Source organism: Zootoca vivipara, chromosome 13 (assembly GCF_965207765.1).
Source record: "Zootoca vivipara chromosome 13, rZooViv2.hap1.1, whole genome shotgun sequence".
NCBI lineage: Eukaryota > Metazoa > Chordata > Lepidosauria > Squamata > Lacertidae > Zootoca > Zootoca vivipara.
Window position 1 is genome coordinate 42,781,293 of NC_142596.1, and position 19,905 is coordinate 42,801,197.

General features: G+C 45.2%; 1 protein-coding gene across 3 annotated transcripts in view; it reads right to left on the bottom strand.

Moving 5' to 3' along the window:
• TRRAP (transformation/transcription domain associated protein) overlaps positions 1 to 19,905 on the bottom strand; it is a 157,927-nt gene that overhangs the window by 109,055 nt on the left and 28,967 nt on the right. For 2 of the 3 annotated variants that reach the window (XM_035131728.3, XM_088657252.1), the window contains exons 23-32: positions 19,424 to 19,623; positions 18,150 to 18,367; positions 17,848 to 18,045; positions 15,887 to 16,147; positions 14,483 to 14,644; positions 13,346 to 13,442; positions 11,761 to 11,882; positions 9,410 to 9,580; positions 7,527 to 7,595; positions 250 to 369 (exon numbers count right to left, since the gene is read on the bottom strand). In XM_035131728.3, coding sequence (XP_034987619.2) covers positions 250 to 369; positions 7,527 to 7,595; positions 9,410 to 9,580; positions 11,761 to 11,882; positions 13,346 to 13,442; positions 14,483 to 14,644; positions 15,887 to 16,147; positions 17,848 to 18,045; positions 18,150 to 18,367; positions 19,424 to 19,623 — 1,618 coding nt within the window. Of the gene's footprint in view, positions 1 to 249; positions 370 to 1,991; positions 2,013 to 2,149; positions 2,204 to 7,526; positions 7,596 to 9,409; positions 9,581 to 11,760; positions 11,883 to 13,345; positions 13,443 to 14,482; positions 14,645 to 15,886; positions 16,148 to 17,847; positions 18,046 to 18,149; positions 18,368 to 19,423; positions 19,624 to 19,905 lie in introns of all 3 variants that reach the window. The other variant, XM_035131726.3, reaches the window with a different exon arrangement.

The following is a 19,905-nucleotide window of genomic DNA, read 5'->3' on the forward strand; positions in this document are numbered from 1 at the left end:
GTGTGTGTGTGTGTGCGCGCGCACACACACAAACACACCAAGTTAAATTCTCATTTGAACCTTGAAAATCCATTAGAACTAGTTCCAAACTCTTTTAAAAATGGAGTAGAGTACAAGAGGGGTGTCCACAAATCAATGTTTTAAATCAAATGGATTCCACAGGGGAGTTGAAACAATTCAAAACACAATTAAAGCAAGTATTACAAATGGAAGAGCAGAAGCAATTAAGGAAATTAAGTGCCATTTTACCTCTATCAACATAGCCCGTTCTGTTTTCATCACAACTTCCAGTAAGGGTTTAACGAGTGTCTGAGGAGCAGCTGGGATCAGATGAAACAGGTTTATAATTGCTGAGCAAATCTTCATTTCCTACAGACAAAATGGAAACATTAGCAAGCATCCATTTACTTTAAGGCAGCGTTCGAATGCAACACACAACGGATCCTAATGGGAACTCTATTCCCCTTTCTAGGTGTTAGCATGGCTGGCAAACCAAAGCAAGGAGTTATAACAACAACTACTTACCCAGGGCATGTAAGATAGCTGTTTTGTTCTGGGGGAGGGGGGCAATGGGTGGCTAGATCGTTCCGTTTGCTTCAATAGCACAACTTTTAAACTTTGGGGTTTTCTGTTTGTTTGTTTTAAATGGTATGACAACAGTGGTATGGAGGTTTGTGAATGTCCAATGTTGGGCACACTAACTGCCTGACTCTCTCCAAAAGGCAAAAGCTGCTGCTAAAAGCTGGCTTGTACAAAACTATAAAGGAAGAGTTTGGCCTGCATCAGAGTTCAATTCATATGGGCTAGCAACTTCAAAATTCAACTCTATCCTCCTACAGCAGAAGCCGATCCATTGGGGCAAGCAGGGCACTGCCACACAAACCTCAGTCTGCCTTCATCCAGCCTCGACCTACAGTGGTACCTCTACTTACGAATTTAATGCGTTCCGAACGCACATTCGCAAGTCGAAAAAATTTGTAAGTCGAATCCCATAGGAATGCATTGGGAGAAAAAAATTGTAAGTAGAAGCAACCCTATCTAAAAATTCGTAAGTAGAAAAAAAAATCCTATCTAAACCGCATCCAAGATGGCGGACGGAGCTTCATTCGTAAGTAGAGTTATTCGTAAGTAGAGGTACCACTGTATCTGCCTTCTAAGTTACAAACAATCCAGGAGATCACGGCATTCCTGCCAGCTTCCTCTTCCTTAGCCTCCATGTTGCCCTTGCTGAAGTCAGCAGGGAGGAGGATGGGGGGCAAAACTAGAATTAGCTGGCTCTGCCTACCATTGGCTCTGCTCCACCTATGGTTCGGACTCCCTGCATTCTGCCTCACCAGTCCCAAAGGTCATCAGCCACCGCCCTCCTTCACAGACCCAACGCAGCAAACTTCCTGTTGACCATTTGGATAGTTTCTTATGTTGGGTTATGACAAACACCACAGAAGGAAAAGGGGCAAGAAATTGTGCATGCATACACACAGTACGTTAGGTCTAGCAAGGTGGTTGCATTTCCTGAACTGAATGAAGCGCCAGTCTCCCCCACTTGAACAGAGAGGCCTGCACAGCTGCCAGAGGTTAGACTTAGGAGTGGGGCCTCGGCTTTTGCTTTGAAATCTGTTCCTTTTAGATGTTAGCAACTCAAGAAGGCTTCCGCTCAATGTATGTACAGGGAGGGAGGGAAACTGCACCCAAAACTTCCTAAATTATTCATTTTTTTAAAAAAAGAAAACATGCTTTATAAGTCCTTCCACAGGTCACAGCAAATGCTACTGATACAACTCCGCCACAGACAAACAACAGAGGACAAGTCACAGCACTGCACTCAAGGCACAATGCACTTCGCCCGGTACATTAACAAATACAGCTAACAAACCATAGCAAAACAAACCATAAACAGAGAGAGGGAGGGAGAAGGAGAGAAAGAAAGAGACAAAGGAACGGAACGGAACCCAAACAAAGAACCTCCTGGCACCTCCACTGAAAGTTCTCACCTCTACCCCTTCCACGGCAGGCTGAACCAAAACAAAACAAAACAAAAATTCACAGCGTGAACAACGACAACCACAAAAACGTAAATGCAAAAGAAACGTGTATATGCTGTGCTTCAGAGCAGAGTCAGAAACTGACTTTAGTAGGGTTAGATTCTCACCTCAAACTGACAGAATGGAGACAAGGAACATCTCCCGCACTCGGAAATACTCTCCTGAGGATGGGGAGGAAAAGCATCTTTTTTTCTTTTTTTTGGATATTTGTACACACACTGAATACATACAACTTCCCATATATATATCTATATATATATATTTAAAGCTTGCACACAAGGAGGAAGAGGAAGGATATTAAGGGATGAACAAGACAGTGAAGGCGGCATTCTGATTATCTTGGGAGGCAGGCGATGTCCACGGAGACAACAGGAAAACAGACCACCTTTCAACGCTCAATAAAGTAGAACAGAACAAACCGGAATCACGAACAATTACCCTTGGGAAAAAAAAGGTTGTAGTATGGCATTTCTATATAATATGTGTACCCAGAGGAGTGCTGAGCAAAGGTAATTGCTGAGAGTGAGGGAAAGTGTGTTTTAAGTGGAAGTGTGAGCAAATGGGCGTTGATGCAGACTGACTGGGCTATGGGTGTGTTTGAGCAGGTGGAAAATGTGTGAGCAACCTCATTTTATGGATCTTGATGTTTTACATCATACTGTATTATTGTATTTTGCTGTTTGATTACTCTCGCAAACCATTTTAATGAAAATTAAAACGAAACTTTAAGAGGTGTTTTGGGGATAACCTAGTAGAACCGATGTGCGTCATAATAATTAACAACAGCGCTTAGTAGCATTTCCACCGGGGAGAGAACAGGCACACGTTTTTACCACCTTCTCAACAAAAGTCATGGCAAGGTCATAAAACGCCTGTGAATGGTTAGAGGATGGAAGAAGGATCTTCTGAGATTTGAAGGGGCAGCTTATAAAGCAGCCTGAAGAGGAGGGGACTCTCCCAAAATGCACACTAGTCACTGACTAAGTTTGGATGGTGCTATATTGGCTGAATTAGACAAGATATGACTACTACATACAGTTGCTTCATTCTTCTCTTTGCATAAGCCAGGAAGTCTTTAGTTAACTTTAGTTTCTCGTTACATCCAAACCAGGAAATCATAGTTAAAGGCTTCCCACTAAGCCAAGATATGAAGCCATGGTACAATTCACTGAATACCTTCTCCTGTTTGGAAACCATTAACCATAGTTTCTTGGTTTCGGTGTAGCAGAAGGCTCTAGTAAGGTGGTGAATCCCTGGCTTGCACGAAGGAAGGAGGAAAGCCATAGTGTGGAATAAAGCTTGTTCATATCGCATCTTATGAAGGCCAGGTGTGATTGCTCAAGCACAGCCATAATAATAATAATAATTATTATTATTATTATTATTTATTTATACCCCACCCATCTGGCCGGGTTTCCCCAGCCACTCTGGGCGGCTTCCAACAGAAACATTAAAATACACTAATTTGTTAAACATTGAAAGCCTCCCTAAACAGGGCTGCCTTCAGATGTCTTCTAAAAATCTGGTAGCTGTTTTCCTTTTTGACATCTGATGGGAGGGCGTTCCACAGGGCAGGCGCCACCACCAAGAAGGCCCTCTGCCTGGTTCCCTGCAACTTGGCTTCTCGCAATGAGGGAACCGCCAGAAGGCCCTCGGAGCTGGACCTCAGTGTCCGGGCAGAACGATGGGGGTGGAGACGCTCCTTCAAGTATAAGGGACCAAGGCCGTTTAGGGCTTTAAAGGTCAGCACCAACACTTTGAACTGTGCTTGGAAACGTACTGGAAGCCAATGTAGATCTTTCAAGACCGGTGTTATGTGGTCTCGGCGGCCGCTCCCAGTCACCAGTCTATCTGCCGCATTCTGGATTAGAGGATTAGAGCCTAACCTACATCAGAGGATCGCTGTGAGAACAATATAGGGAGAATGGGGATCTGCCTTGAGCTCCTTGGAGAAAGTGACAAATAAAACAAACAATCCATTTTTAGCTGATTTGAAGGCAACACTCTTAATGCATGCCTGCAGCTAAACACAATGGATGCATACATATGATCATGCTGCCGACAGTATCCAATACAGCAGTGCCAGCTTTATAATCCATGAAGCCATGAAGCACGGCTTAATTAGCATGGGGAATGCAAACCTCTTGCAGGCAGATACATATTAAAGCAATAAAGAACCTTGTTGTTGTTGTTTTTAATTGGTATGAAAGGAGATTAAGAATTTGGGTAAAGTCTGCCCCAACACACAAAAGCACACACACAGGGGGTGGGGAGAGAACAGCATTCTTAAAATTTCAAGTTATGTTTTCCTGAAAGTGCAGTATTTCTGTTGCTTTGCAAACAGGATGGCTTTCCTTCAGATGCTGAGACTTTGGGGGAACTCCCAGGGGGATGCTCCACTTGGAAGAGCTAGTGGAAAGGCTGAAAGCGAAAGGCTAGGGAAAGCGCTTGCTAGACTTCTCATGATAACGAAGCAACCCTGAGTCACTTCTTCGCTGTCCACAGCATGGAGCCGTATTCTGCACACAAAAACATGAGGGACACAGCAGAGCAGCACTTAAAATAGGCTTGTGTTTCACCTCACGGGGGTAGGAGCAAGAGGAGCACCCCCATGTCCAGTGCCCAGTCCCCCTCTCCCCCTCTCAGAATGGTGACTCCTTCCACAGAGTCAACACTAGTGGCAGCAGAAGGAAGGGAAACTTACTATGATAGCCACAGATGATTCCTAATAGCTGTTAGGGCAGGAAGAGGAATTCACCATGAGCAAGGCAAATGATAATGCCTAGAACAGCTCTGCCCCACACCCCCACCTTTTAACAGTAGTTGAGACTGGCTGTTGGGCCAGACTAACTCCAGTGGCGAGTGCTTACAGGATTAAAGCCCCAGCTGTTAACAGGGATCTGCGATTTTTGAGTGGCCTCGCTGGTCAAGGCTGCAGGCACCAGCATCCCCTTCTCCCCTACCAAACAGAAATGTGGGGAGAGGACGCCGGGTTGGGCAAAGCTTCTCAAAGTCACCCCAGGTAATGTCACCCAACATAAACACACACACACTACACACACTGCTGGGCGTTCCTGTTTGGAAGGGTAGCCGACTGGGCAACACTGGTAAGAGGTGCCCTGAGCAGCACTGCCCAACCCTTCTTTCCCACCATTGGCCTTTCCCAACAGGACATCTGGCAGGAGAAGGGATGCCTGGACGCAACTGGACAAAGGATCAAGCAGGAGCATCCAGTTTTCCCCCTCTGCCTTTCCTGCTGGAGAGTCAGAAGGTTGGTTAAGAGTGCTTCCTGTTCCACCCTGGGCGGCTGGCTGCGTGTCACACTCCCCAGAGGGTTGTGCCACCCTCATCATGGCAAGTGGATCTGCTAAAGCCTGGCTGTTAGCAGAAGTTGCACCTACTGCGATGTATGGAAGAGTCTGTTTTTGAAGTGGTTGCACACTGCCAGATATAAAGGAATAGGACAGTCTATGTAGCCAACATTGAGTTGAATTACCATTGCTAACGTTTCCCAGATTACAGCCATCTTGAGGCAGCAGGACGTCATTCTCAGGCAAGCATTTATGCCGCCAACTACAGGGAAAAGAATACTTACCTGTAGTGGCCCTTTTACAACATGATTAGATCATGTACGCCAAGTGTAGCCAACATGGCGCCCTCTAGATGTTTTGGACTACAACTCCCATCAGCCCCAGCAAGAGTTAGCAATGGTCACATATGGTGAGTTGGCAACATCTGCAGGGGACCATGTGGGCCACCCCTGGCACAATGTGAACAGTCAAATCAAAACATACCAGCTTTGCAGGCAAGTGCCACCACCAAAAAAGCAGGTATCAACCATGCTAGCTATACAGGACACCAGGTTCAGAGGAAATAGATTTGGAAGTATCAATTGCTAGAGAGGAATAATGTAGTAGGGCTACTGCCTTCGTATCCTTTGTGGGCTTTCTGGAAGCAACAGGCTGGCCACTGTGAGAAACAGGATGCTAGAAAATATGGGCCTTTAGCCTCATCCAGCAGCACCCTTTGGACTCTGTTGGGGCAAACTACCAAGCTCCCATTTCCCTAAAGCCTTGCAGGTATATTGGGGGGGGGGTTGCTAAAGTGGAACAGTGCTTAATAGACTGTGCCATATTTGGCATTTGAAGCACAGGGGTCTCGAAAGGACCGGGCAGATTCCAAGGATTCAAAAGGAGGTGCATCCTTTCTAAGAGTTTATTAACTAATGGCCACGCCTGTATTCCCACATCACCACATACAATGCTTTTAACAACGGCCAAATGTTCACACTCACACTGAAACCATATTCGGACACTGCCCTGTCAAGCTTCTTCCCTCTTTCCCCCCTTTTAAAGAATGAATTACAGATAAATGTGTATATTCAAACATTAAGAGTCTTCAACAGGACTTTTTAGTTTACATGAAAGAGCACACGTAGTTCAGAGCGAGTTGCTGCTACTGCACAACTACTACTAGACAAAAGAGGCTACAAAAGCCCACCATTAGAGGGGTGGGGGGGTTGGCCCAACTCCTCATTCACTGAGTCTTGTGTCAATGAAGCTCCTGGGTGAATTAAAGAAACACACACACACACACACACACACACACACACACACACACACACACACGAAAAATGAAGAAATTAACAAAGCCTGAAAACTTTCAAGTACCAGTAAGCTAGTACTTACAAGGGATTGTAACCTAAGGAACCTAACATCCAACACAAATAGGCTGATAATACCTAAGAAAACTGATGGCACAACAGGGAACAAGCCTTGGCCTTTTAAGCATTATTTCCCCAGTTTTCTTCACAATCTCATTCCAATAGCAGACTTGCTTTCATTTTCAACAATTATTTCATGTATTGCAGAGAGAGAGAGAGAGAGAGAGAGAGAGAGAGAGAGAGAGAGAGAGAGAGAGAGAGAGAGAGAGAGAGAGAGATTTAGCCTGAAGAAAAGGACGGGAGAATGGTACATGCTGCTCATTTGCAAGAGACGTGGAACATCCAGTAACATTGATTTGGAGTGGGAGGAAATCTCTACCAGGTCAAGGTGTTTTTCTTAAGGATGGATTTCTGCTAATGACAGTGTTTGTGCTTCTTGTTGAATCCAGTGAACTAGGATAGATTGCCAGTGAAATCACTAGGGGTGCAACCAACAGTTTTCATATAAAGCACAAGCTCAATTCACCCTATAACAAGGGTCTTCCTCCACACTTAAAATTCGGCAGCTAGCTTCCCACAAGATTGAGCGTGGCTACCATAGAGTAGGTGAACATCAAGCACCATCCATAACAATTCTGTAAAAGCGTTAAGAATTTCTCTATCCTACACACACACACACACACACGCACACACACAAAGACAATCATTAAGCAGGTACGTAGTTCGCTGAAAGGAAGCAGCTAGCGTTTACAGTCTCCCCAACATTTCAACCCACTTGCTTTGGCTTTTCATGCCCCAGAAAAAGAACGGAATCAACTTACATTTCCATCACTCCTCTGTCCTCCTTTGTGTGTAATAACTACCACTTCCATCCATTTACGCAGGTGTTGCTGTGGGGGAATCCAATACTGAGAGTTATTTCCCGCTTTCTTACAGCCTCTGTTAGCTAGGCATGGCCCATGCAATTATTTACAATAAAGAAACTTTGTATAATACTTTGGAGCATGCTGAAATTCTATTCATTTCGGGGGAAGTTAAGTGAGGAGGCAAGACTGCTATCTGCAGACGCTGAGGGTTTTGCAGCCAAGGCATTTTTCATTTTTGCCCAGGTAGAAGCAGTCAATGAGGTCTTTTGTCCCCCCGGAATCTATGAGAATATTGCTGCATGCTCCCTGATGCAGAACTCATTCTAATAAGCGGCCTCAGCTCACCTCAAGACCTACATCCTAAAGCCATGAAGAAACCTCCAGCTTGATGACAAACATGTGTTGTCTCCAGCTGTGCCATGCCATGTGAACAAGGTCACATCTACGTTCCCCATTGTGCCTGGTGCAAGAAGGGCTGAGGGTGGGTGGCAAGGGCAGCAGCGGTGGAGGCGAGCAGCATAGCTGCCAAGTTCCAGCCTGAGAAATAAGGGACTGGACCGGAAGTAGCAGACCGGAAGTAGCGCTGCCGCCATTTTGGAACTGGGCGGAGCATGCTCAGAAGTGACTTTTGATGCTGCTCTGCCCTGTTCCAAAATGGCCGCCACACCAGAAGTCGCGCTGCAGCCATTTTGGAACTGGGCAAAGCAGCATCAAAGTCGCTTCTGAGCATGCTCCGCCTAGTTCCAAAATGGCTGCCGCGCCAGAATAAACCGGGGAAATACAAAAAAATCCGTTTTTTCGGCTGGGGACAACTGGGAAAACGGGGGTTTCCCGGGGAATACGGGAGACTTGGCAGCTATGGCGAGCAGAAACATTCAGTTCAGTGCCTGCCACCCAGCCATGCCGCTACTTAGGGGCCACAAATCTCAGACCAATCATCTTCAGCTTAGCATCAAGTTCTTATAATACTGCAAAAGGTTCACACAAGTAATTTTACACACAGACATCCAAAGCCAGCAAAGTTTTTCCAAGGCTGAAGGGAAAGACGGACGCCTAAGCAAAACAACAAGGAACAAGGATTCTGTTCCAGTTGGTGTATTCTGTTTGTGCCTCTAGCCCCTATAACTAGAACCTCCACTGGAAGAGTCCCTGGCCAGGATTTTACCCCTGCTACTAATCCACCTCCAGCTACCCTTGACGTTCCAGTATTCAAGCTGTGCTGGAGGAGCTCATTTGAGCTGCAAAAATTGAGCAAGAGGTGGCAGCAGTAACATCCTACACATAACAGACCAATTTTGGAGGTGGGGGTGAGGTCAGAGAGACTGGCTTGCCAATTCTCTTTAGGAGCCTAGCTGCAAGTTCCCAGTTCCAGTTTTGGGGTTGCTAGTGGCTGTTAAACCCTTGGGTGTTATTTTATTTGGCACAAGCGGATAACAGCATCACACATAAAGAATATGGAGCAGATTCTAATGGTTAAAGACATGTTCTTGTTCATGCATACAGGATGTTTGTCATACCATTAGAAATAACGTTGCCAAGTCTATGAATGTTTGCCAAAGTCGCCTGACATTTTGTGGTTTATTGTTTTTAAAAGAGGGGCATGCTTTCATTTCAATTTAGCAGCACTTTTTTAAAAGCCAACTAGTTCATATTCATCTTCCAACTGAAGATTCACGTACTCCAGCTTCCTCCTCCCACCCCACATCTGACACCCAATTAATCCACAGTTAAAGAGAGAAGAACAAATCTATTAATTAGCTTTTAAGCCTCCTCTTTGAAACTTTCAATTTCTGGGTGACATTTGCTTAAAAATCATTCAAGCAGTTCCATGTTCTTACCATCATTTGATCGCAGAATTTGTCATTAAAGGAGTTCGGGAACAGCCGGGTCACTGAAGTTAGGCGGTTCACCACATTTAGCGTCAAACTTCGGTAATCGCCCAACATCATAAGCAGAGGCCTCATGTGTGTGTGAATCTGGTCAACTTCAATCGTAGCACCTTCCAAAAACTGACAGGAAGTAACATAAGCAACATCATAAAAGTATTTCTATTCAAGCATTTACCTAAGCTGGTATTTCTGACTGCAAGTTTAAAGCATCCTTAGAGTGGAAAGGGAAAAAAAAACCTTCTGAAATAATTGTGACTTTTGAGAAATAAAGTACACAGGTCCAGTGCTGACATAACCGTGGTTTCTTGCCTTAATGCTAGTAAAGATCCCAAACAGAGTGAAACCCCATGAATGAAATTGTTAAACAAAGGCTGCTTCCAGAATGCAGGTAGCAGTAGATAACCAGAGAAACCACTTGCAAGCAGGAAGACTGCAATGGCTGGGGAATCAAACCATTAGCCTCAAGTCTTTAAGCATGGTTTTGGGTTATAAAAAAAACCAACCTTAACTGTGGTTAAGAAAAGCAAACCATGGCTTAAGTGATACATTTGGATTGGGTCACAGATGAAAAAGTTTTACAATGGCAATTACGTTCTCCACGTGGAAGGAAGATTCCTCCAATAAAGCAATAAGAAACTTTAGAGACCCATATTTCCAACAGGACAAACATCTGATATCACAGGGCTATGCACTTGTGCCAGAGCTTGTTGGAGGTAAGCAGGTCTGGGTGTGGACAGTCCTTGGATGGAAGGCCCCCTGGAAATCTTGTGTGTGCCACCCTGAGTGCAGTAGGAAGGCAGAATGCAAACAAAACCACATAGGACATACACAAAAACAAACCAGCCTGCTCCATTTACAGCATTTACTAACAACGTGTCTGCTGTGTTCCCAGCCCAGGAATCCCTAGTCCTTCCCAGGAAGGTAACTGCCGTCTGGACTCTGGTGACTGGACCAAACTTTTTAGAGGATCAGGAAAGACCTGATAATGAGAAAAGCTTTCTCCAAAAGAGTCCCCAAATCCTGAAGCCTCACTGCCTAGAACCTGGGCCGGAAAACTAAGGCCCGCAGGCCGGATCAGGCCCAATTGCCTTCTGGATCTAGCCTGCGGACAGTTCAGGAATCGCCATGTGGATCGCCAGTGCATGCATTCTTTCACTTTCCCTCCCTCTCCCTCCCTTGGCGGCGCTGCCTCCTCCCTCCCTCCTCCTGGCTTCTCTCTGCCCTGCCTAGAGGAGGAAGGGGGCTGGGCTTCGTTTGTGCCAGCAGCAGCAGCAGCAGCAGCAGCACTCGAGCGGCTGCCATTTTAACCAGCCCCTCTCCGGAGCCCTTTCAAGTGCCGCTCATCGTCCCCCCGCCGCCACCAGCCTCTGCCACTCGCAAGACACAGGTAAGCAGCCATCGGAGCTTGAGGTGCTCTTACATCATGCTTTTTCACCATGCTGAAAAAGTTTGCTGATCCCTGGGCCCAGAAGAAGCAAACAGCTGCAGAAACAGGCACCAGGTTAGACGCCCAGACTATAGAGTTCTGCTGAAACAATGTGCCACAACTACAGGACTGCTCATTATGGTCCTGACCCAGCACCTTAGTCTTTGCCCAAGGCCCTTGCCTGGCCTGCGTTTACAGTTTATTCCAGAACCCTAGACATACTGGACTCCATCCTGCATGGGTCATTATCATCCCTTGGTGGTGGACGTCACAATGGATCTGGGTAATGGCAAGACTAGTTACAGTGGCCTCTTGGGCCACGTAAACCCTGCCATCAAGATGTAGGACAGTTAACTCAATTTTACAAATCTTTTGAAAAGACTTCCGCTTCAATATTTTGTCTATAAAATTCTGCGGGGACCCAGCACCTGCTTACTGTTTTAATGCATTTTCAGCCCTGCCGTTCAATACGAGTAGGGTGCAGGTTTTAAGCAGCAATCAAGAGTTACATTAGCTATTTAGGTACCATAATTAAAAACACTCAGTTGCATTATAGCTATGACATCAACAGCCCACTCCCAAGATTATGGGGCCCGAAACAGCAAGACATCAATAAAGTGCCCCAGAATAATGTTGTTCTTTCTTCGGAAAGTGGTTGTACACATTTGAGAGGCAGAAGAGAACTTCTATGCCCAAGATCAAGCCATTTAAAAAATAACCCACTTCATGGCGCCCCAATTACACTTGCATCATGCAAACAGAGATATAAACAGAGCAGCCATTAATCCCAATGGCAAAACAGCTTCCTTGTTACTCAGCTCTTGAGCAGGAAAAAAAAGTCAATACAAAGCAGCTTTGTTTCAGTGCCACAAACCTTTCTCATGCAAGCCTCTCCTGCCTCCTGGAGTTCATTGTTTGTTGAGTTAAGTGCCTTGAAAAGCGCAGCAATGATTTTCTCTCTCGACTGCGGCAAATAATTGCAGGCAGCTAAGGCATCTGCAAAAATCAAAGGAAATTGAGCTTCCTTATTAACTGGAAATTCAAAAGGTTAAGAAACAACTCTCTTGTTTTTATTTCTATAACACTTCTTTGATTTCTTTCCAAATTACAGACGGCTTCACATGCTTTGCCAACAGCAACAAGCTTCAGAAGAGGGGGTGGTGGCAATCATTTGTAGTTTTACAAGTAGCCGATTTCCAAAGCACATTTAAAATTCTGGACCATTCACCATGTGTGAAGAGAAGGAAAATGTTCCAGAAGAGGAGAGAACGGTGAATGACAAGCGGTGAAGAGAAACAGGCTGTGACCTGTTCCTGACAGGTGAACATGCCCCCTGGCTCCGCCAATAAATTGGAATTTGTATTGCATGCTAATTTACTTAGCCAAACTTCGATACCACAAAAAAATTACCTGTACTGCAACACAAAAGCTTGCTAGCACAGGGAGGTCTTCAGCAAATAGCAGCAGACAGCAAGGGAGATGAAATGAACATCACCAGGAAAGGTATTCCACAGTCTGGGTGCAACCACTGAGAAAGCCCCACCCGATTGCGCTTCCACTATAGTCATGGCACAGAAGGGTCTCTCTACTAGACTTTGAGCAGTGAGCAGCTTGATGCAAGATGAGGCAATCCCCAAGACACCCTAGACCCAAGTTATCCAGGACATAAAAGCCCATCACCAGCACTTTTAAAGGTGCCCAAAAACAAACTGCCAACCAGTGCGGTTGTTTCAGGAAAAGTATAATATAGCCTTTTTGAATGAGCAGCCGCCAACATCCTTGCTGCCGCATTCTGGACCAACTGAGGTTTCCCAGTACTCTCCAAAAGCGAGTTACAAGTCCCACCAGCAAGCATAGCCAATGACCCGGGGTGATGGGAATTGTGGTTCAGCAACAACTGGAAAGCCAAAGGTTCCCCACTCCTGCACAAGTTGCTGGATTTGCTCCACGGCGCCAGTTTTTTAAAGTGTATCAGTGAGAAGCAAGGTCAGAGGAGACAATACAGTGGTACTTCGGTTTACGAACTTAATCCATTCCGGAAGTCCATTCTTAAACCAAAACCATTCTTAAACCGAGGTGTGCTTTCCCTTATGAGACCAGTGCCCTTCCACCGTTCGGATTCCGTTCTTAGACCGAAGTAAAAGTTTGCAAACCGGGACGCTCCTTCCGGTTTTGCAAAGTTCGTAAATCGAATCGTTCGTAAACAGGACTGTTCTTAAACCAAGGTACCACTGTACTGAGCTAGGTGAACCAACATTGTGACTCTGTTTAAGTGAGCCGCATATGTTTATATCGTTAAGTTGGTGCACAGCCTATTACTATGCTACAGATGCTACTGCAGGCTGCAAACATCCTTATATCTACAGGGTCCCATCCTTTTCCCACTACAGCATCAACTCCAGTGCTTTCTATACAATGCAGCATATAGCCCCCCTATTCACAAGTCTGATCAAACTTACTCAGTGCTGCAATCCGAAGAGGTACCAATGAAGGAAGACTCTTGTAGCAGGGCAATTTCATCAAAGCACAGTCTTCAGCCTCACATAAATTCAACAGCTGGAAGTTGAGATGGAAAAGAGTTGACTCCTTGTTTTGAGCCAGGGAGCGGAGCTCTAAACACACTTTAAATTGTTTGCCTGTCATTTTAACAAGGCACTTTGAAGCCGAACACAACCATTCACATTTCATTAACAAAAAAAATGTCAGGTGTTGCATTTTGGAAGGTTTTCCCCATCATTGTTCACTGTTTTAATTTGACTAGACTGATGCACCCTGCCTTGTAACTACATAACAGCTTCAAATTGTTTACTTAAATATTGTATCCCATTACCTTTTTGTCCATTTTGAACCATTATTACGAACAATGGATCAGTCTGATAGTCCCAATTTCTTTTATTTATTATTTTATAAAATTTATATACTGCTTGATTGCAGCAAATTGTCAAAGCAGTTTAGAGAAAAGATAAAACAAAATTATCAATTAAACATCTACAACTATAATTTAAAACACACAGGAGGTTCAAAGCGCAATAAAGTAGACTAAAACAAATCAAAACTCCCCAAAAAAGAACTTTCTAAACACCTGGGTAGCCGTGTCTAAATAAGAATGTCTTCAGCAGGTGTCAAAAAGAATTAATCAATTATCTGCATCTGACCCATGTAAAAAGCAGATCAGAGCTGCACATCGTAATTCTTTTAAAACTATGTGGCATATACAATGTCTGCCCATCTAAAAATGCATTTCACCTTACAAGAGGTTATTGCAAAATAATTTTTTAAAAACCCAACTTAAACTTTGCAAAATAAACAAGTATAGTGGCGTCAGGAAGAAAAGCCAATGCATTCTTGGCAAGGGCACGTTATGAATGTCTAAATATAGTAACATTAATTAATTACAGCTGGTGAATGACAGATTTACTAAGCATACTTACACTTCTCACTTGTATCAGTTTTGCATTGTTTAAGAACTATGGTCCCCCAATAATCCTGCTACTCTCAAGTATGTGTACATAGGTTGGTAGCCCAAAGCTGCATCGTGGATAAACCCATGGAGACAAGTTTTAAAATTTGTGAAGATAAAGACCAAAGGGAAGTACCTCTGTATAGAACACTTTGTGCTCTACAACATTTAGATCCATGGTGAAAAGTCTGGGTTGAAGTGTGGTGCAGAATGTGTTCCCCTCCATCAAACCAATCTGGGCATTTGCAGGTTGATGCCTAAGTAAGTGCTTTTTCGGAGGAACCATGTCTTGGAGGACCTAGAAAATAGCAGAGAGCATCAGAAGAGGGGTTTTGGTTTGCGTGGTCTAAGTGCCATCTTTCTCTTTCCCTCAATCACCGCAGACTCTTCTTATATGCAGGATTATCAAACCCAAATTCAGCACACACACAGTAAACACCACTCCCACAATTAAACCAGCAAAGTCTCTCACTGGTTGCTACCATTAGATGCTTCCATGACATACATGGTCAAAATCATGGCTAATGCTTTGTGCACTAATCATAGTATTTTAACCTTTCAAAATTCCTGTTATCACAAGATCATCAGGCACAGCACAAAAGTAGATATAGCAAAATATAGAGCAAAGCAGAATGGAATACTGGTCCAAAGAAAAACAAGGCCTGAAAAGTATTCGCATGGGAGGATTCCCAGAACGTGCGGTGCAAAGAGAAATTCCACGTAAAACTCAAGAAAATGATAAAATGAGCCAGACTGGTTAGAGCAGGGCTAAGGAACCTGTACACCTCCAGATACTGCTAGACTAACAACTTCCATCATCCCCAACAATGCTGGCAGAGGCGGATGGGAGTCTGAGACCAACAACATCCAGAGGTGCTCATTCAAGCCCTACAGAGATTTAGGACATTTATAACCCCCTTCCTTCCAAGGGCACCTAGAGCAGCAAACACATCAGTGAATATAAAGAACACAAGTAAAAATAAAACCTAATACAAACATCTAAAAACCACGTAAAACATCGGGAGCAATTGGAAACATCGAGCCAATCAGTATCTCTCAACCTACTTATCACACAAGGTTGTTGCAAGGATAAAATATGGAAGGAAAAATGATGTGTGCTGCCAAATGCTCATTCCAGGAAGACTGGGATAAGCACCCGATGGAGAATATTTAGTTCATGGACAAGCAGATGGGACTTGGGAGACCTGAATGCAAAACATGACTCAGCCAAGGGCTTGCTGGGAAACTCAGGAGCTATGCTCTCTCTTGTGAAAAGTCCCTGAAGCAAAACACTGAGAACATCCAAGAAACAGATTCTAGCCAAGCCAGTCCCCCCATTCTGGTGGTGATGACTTACTATTTACAAATAATAAATGTGCTAGTTTTCTATTTCCAGAGAGCTTTTTTTTTCCAATAAAGCAGCGTTGTGAAATGTGATTGCTCACCAGCAGATTGCAGTGGTACAGTTCACACTGCTATCTCAGCCTGCTGCATGTGTCAATCAGGTCACAGACAATTAAACGTTAACAGGCTGCCTCACCTCTTTATGCGGCTCCATGATCACAGTGACGCTCTTCCCCGTGACTTGGGCAAGCACCTGCAAGGAGTGCATCGCTTGCTTCCTTACAGTGGAGTTTGGAGAAGTCACCTCTCGCACCAGGTCGTGGGTCACGTGATGGAAAGACTTTTCCTGGGCCGAGAGGATGTCTTCTGTTTTCTCTTCATCTTTCAGAGGCGTTGCACACCTGATCAGGAGCTGTTCCAGAGTGGTTTTGGCCATAGCAACTGCTCCGTTCGAAACCTATGCAGGTTGCAGAAGTGTCAGTGTGTTGCCAACGCAAACTAATGAGCAACACCGGAGTACCAAATTCAACAGTGAAGTGACCAGCTTGCAAGAACATTCCTGCTTGAACATGGATTGGAAACTTTACACAGAGGGCCAGTGTGGCCACCCACTTTCTCAAAGGGCCCATCGCCATCAGGACCACCACCCTTGACACTGTCAGAGCCACGGTGCAGCACAGCTGTTTGCTGCCACCACCAGTCAATAAATCCCAGTTCCCCTCCTGCCTGCAGTTATGTTTACCCAGCATCTGCTATTTGTCGCGGGCATTGTATAATGATGGGAGATTGTGCCCATGATGCTATTATTACGGGAGGCGAGCTGGTACTTAGCTCTACTCCACAGCTACCATGTTAAATTCACCAAGATGCAATACCCAACATCTTAACATGGCAGCCACTCCTGCAGAACGGAGCCAAGCGCCAATCTGGCTCCACTAATAAGCACCACTGCCCACTGCTGCCAGATAAACAGACAGGAAGGAGGAGGCAGTGACAAGAGAAACAGGAAGCAACCATGCCAGGCAGACAACAGTAGCACCAGGCAGGGGGGGGGGGTCAGACTGGCACTGGACAGAGAGCCAATGATAGCAGCTTGTGCTGGCTACACAGATACATTTCCAAAGCCAGAATGAATTGGTGGTTTAATGTTTCCAAGGTGAGATTTCAAAGCACACCTCATCAGTAAAGTGAAAGTGTCTGGATGCAGAGCACATGACAAAGCCTCACTCAGTGAAATTCAGTTATCTTTAAGTCTTGCTTATCCAATTCCATGCTGTTTTTCTTCCCCACATTTAGTCACACTGAAACTCTGCTATTTGGCAACTGAACGCTTCCCTAGTTTTCCATGCAACCAAAAACAGTAATTACACATACAAAGTTGAAAGAGAAAAAGGCAGGTCCACATGCAGCAGATTCGGTGCTCCAGTTTTAAACTGGATTCGTAAAATCTCTTTCCTCACTGGAGTACCATTCCCTCTCGCCTTCTTTGAACCCTGATGAGGGACACAAAGGCTGACCAACCTTTCCATTTAACCAGATTTTGAAGGCACGGGTTAAGGCTGACTTCAACTCCTTTTTAGCTTTTAATCATGGTTAACAATAATGCAATATATCCCTTAACAGTGGCGAAGGTAAGAGACAGAAATGTGATTCCCAAGACAGAAGAAAGTGCCCGTGTCTGATATCTTAACTGTGGTTAAACGGGGGCCAGTATCACATCCCTGCATAGTGCTGGTCAAGCAATCTCAGGCCCAACACACCTGTGAAACAGGAATGATGCTGACTTCACTCACGGGGAATGCCTACTGAGAACGAGCCAGATGAATCTACCGTGTCCTTCATGATAAAAATCATACAACTCCTAAGCATCTGTGTAAGAACCTCCAAGTTCTCCACCAGTTTTCAGTGAGAAGTATCATTAGAGAAGCTCAATGCAATTGTGAAAAAAGGCAGGCGATAAGCCATCTGGACAGGAAACAAAACTCAGTCATAGAGCTCTACATGCTGAAGGTCCGGGGCTCAATCTCCAGCAACTCTTAAGTACACCAGGAAAAGTTACTATGGAGAGCTACTACCAGTCAATGCAGGCAATAGTGGACTAGATGGACCAACCATTGGTCCAAGCAGCTTCCTATAATTGATATGAGTGTTAAATACCTCTCCTGTTAGGTCCATCATGACAAACAGCAGTGCCTTCAGGAAAGTCTGTTGATTCTGGAGAACCCAAATGAGAGGCAGCCGCTCCATGAGAAATTTGATGGACACCACTCCCCCGAGCTTCGCGTACCAGGCTTGTTCATAGCAACAAGCGCACAGCCGCTCCACGATGTACGAGAACAAGGGAAGCTGGCAAGCCTAGAAGGTTAAGGAAAGAACCAAGCAAATGTGCATCAGTCAGCAAGGGGCTGGGTTGTTCAAAGCAAGATCGCATCTGCAAAGTTGGAAGTGAGCTTCGTTACCCTTTCCTTCGATCCCAGGATGATACTGGCAACATCAAATATCACAGCTAGCGCCACTTCTCCAATTTTGCAGAGCTCTTTCTCCTCGTACGCCATGCAGATGGCGATGGCATCAATAAGCACCAAGGGATCCATGCCTTTGGATCCATTTTCTTCACTGTGGAACATGGCCGTGCTGGGCTGGCTTCCAACCTGGTAACACTGAAGCAAGAATGGACCTGGGATTTATAGAAAGGCAGGGAAGAGGAGGAAGCAGAAAACAAAGAGGCTTCAATTAGATGAGAAGGAAAGAGCAGCCCTGCTGGGTCAGAACAAAGGAGGTCCACCTGGTTCAGTGTCCTGATCTCCCCGGACCACGGGTATAACCAAATGCTTCCAGGAAGCCCACAAGGAATGAGTGACGGCATTGGCGACTGCTGCCCAGGGATATACTACATATGACCAAGGAGGACCAACTTAGCCATTGTGGCCAAGATTTGTTGCCAGGCTGGGAAAATACCTTTTAAAGCCATTGATGCCATTGGCCTCTGCCATATCTTGTGGCAGTGAATTCCACAAATCAATCCCACATGGTGCAAAGAAGCCCTTTATCTTGCCCATCCCAAATCTGCAGTCAATTTCATTGGGTGAGCCCAAGTTCTTTGATGGCAAAGAAGTGGAGGATTCCGTTCCGTCTACTTCCTCCACACCATACCTAAATATCATAAACTGTTACTGTCATAGACCTCCCCACCCACCCAAAAAAATATGTACAGTGGTACCCCGTGTTGCGTAACCTCCAGGTTACGGAATCTTTGGGTTACGGCTGCAGCAAACCCAGAAGTGTATACTTCCGGATTTCGCCCTGCGCGCATGCGCAGAAGCGCTCTGCACGCTGTGTGCATGCGCAGAAGGGCGCCTCCATTACAAAGTTTTCGGGATACAGCCGGGCCTCTGGAACGGATCCCGTTCGTAACCGGAGGTACCACTCTATTCCTCTTAACTGCCATTTATCACGACAATTTCAGACAGCATACAAAAGAGTGAATGGTGAATGGCACCATTCACAAAAACTATTTAAAACCAGGTATCAACAACGTGCACTTAATGACCTGAAAAAGAATGATATCTTCGCCTGAAAAAAAACCTGTAGTGCTTTTACTCCTGGTTTCTTGTTAAAGAGTCACCAACCTGCTGCCCTCCAGAGGTTGTTCTGGCTAGGGCTGATGGGAGCTGTAGTCCAACAACATCTGGAGGGCACCAGGTTGGGGATGGCTGGCCCAACATTTACTTACCGCACTGCTGGGCAACTGCCACCATGGTGTAATGCCGAATTAAGCTGGCTACAAATGGAAGAGCGCTGGGACGCAAGTCTTTGATCACTGCCGACATGAACGCCCCTGTCAACGCCTGCTCAAACGTCTTACGGGCAGGTGTGTCCTGGGCTTTGTACCGATGGGAAATGATTACGCTGGGAATCGACTTCTCAGTAAAGCTGCAAAAAGCAAAACGAATCAACAGTTTTATAGTTTTACTTTAACTGAGAGAGAACACTTTGTTCTAATCGAGGGATGAGCAGTTCATCTGAAACCACATCCAATGTGTCCTGTGCCACAAGGTCGCACTCAGGAAATGCAGCTCATAGAATCGTGGAATCGTAGAACTGTAGCTCAGCATCAGGAGAACTGTAGAACTGTAGCTTAGGATCAGGATCCGGCCACAGCTGGTGCTAGCCACCTGAATCTGATTCTTAAACAACCATGGCAAACGTGTCAAG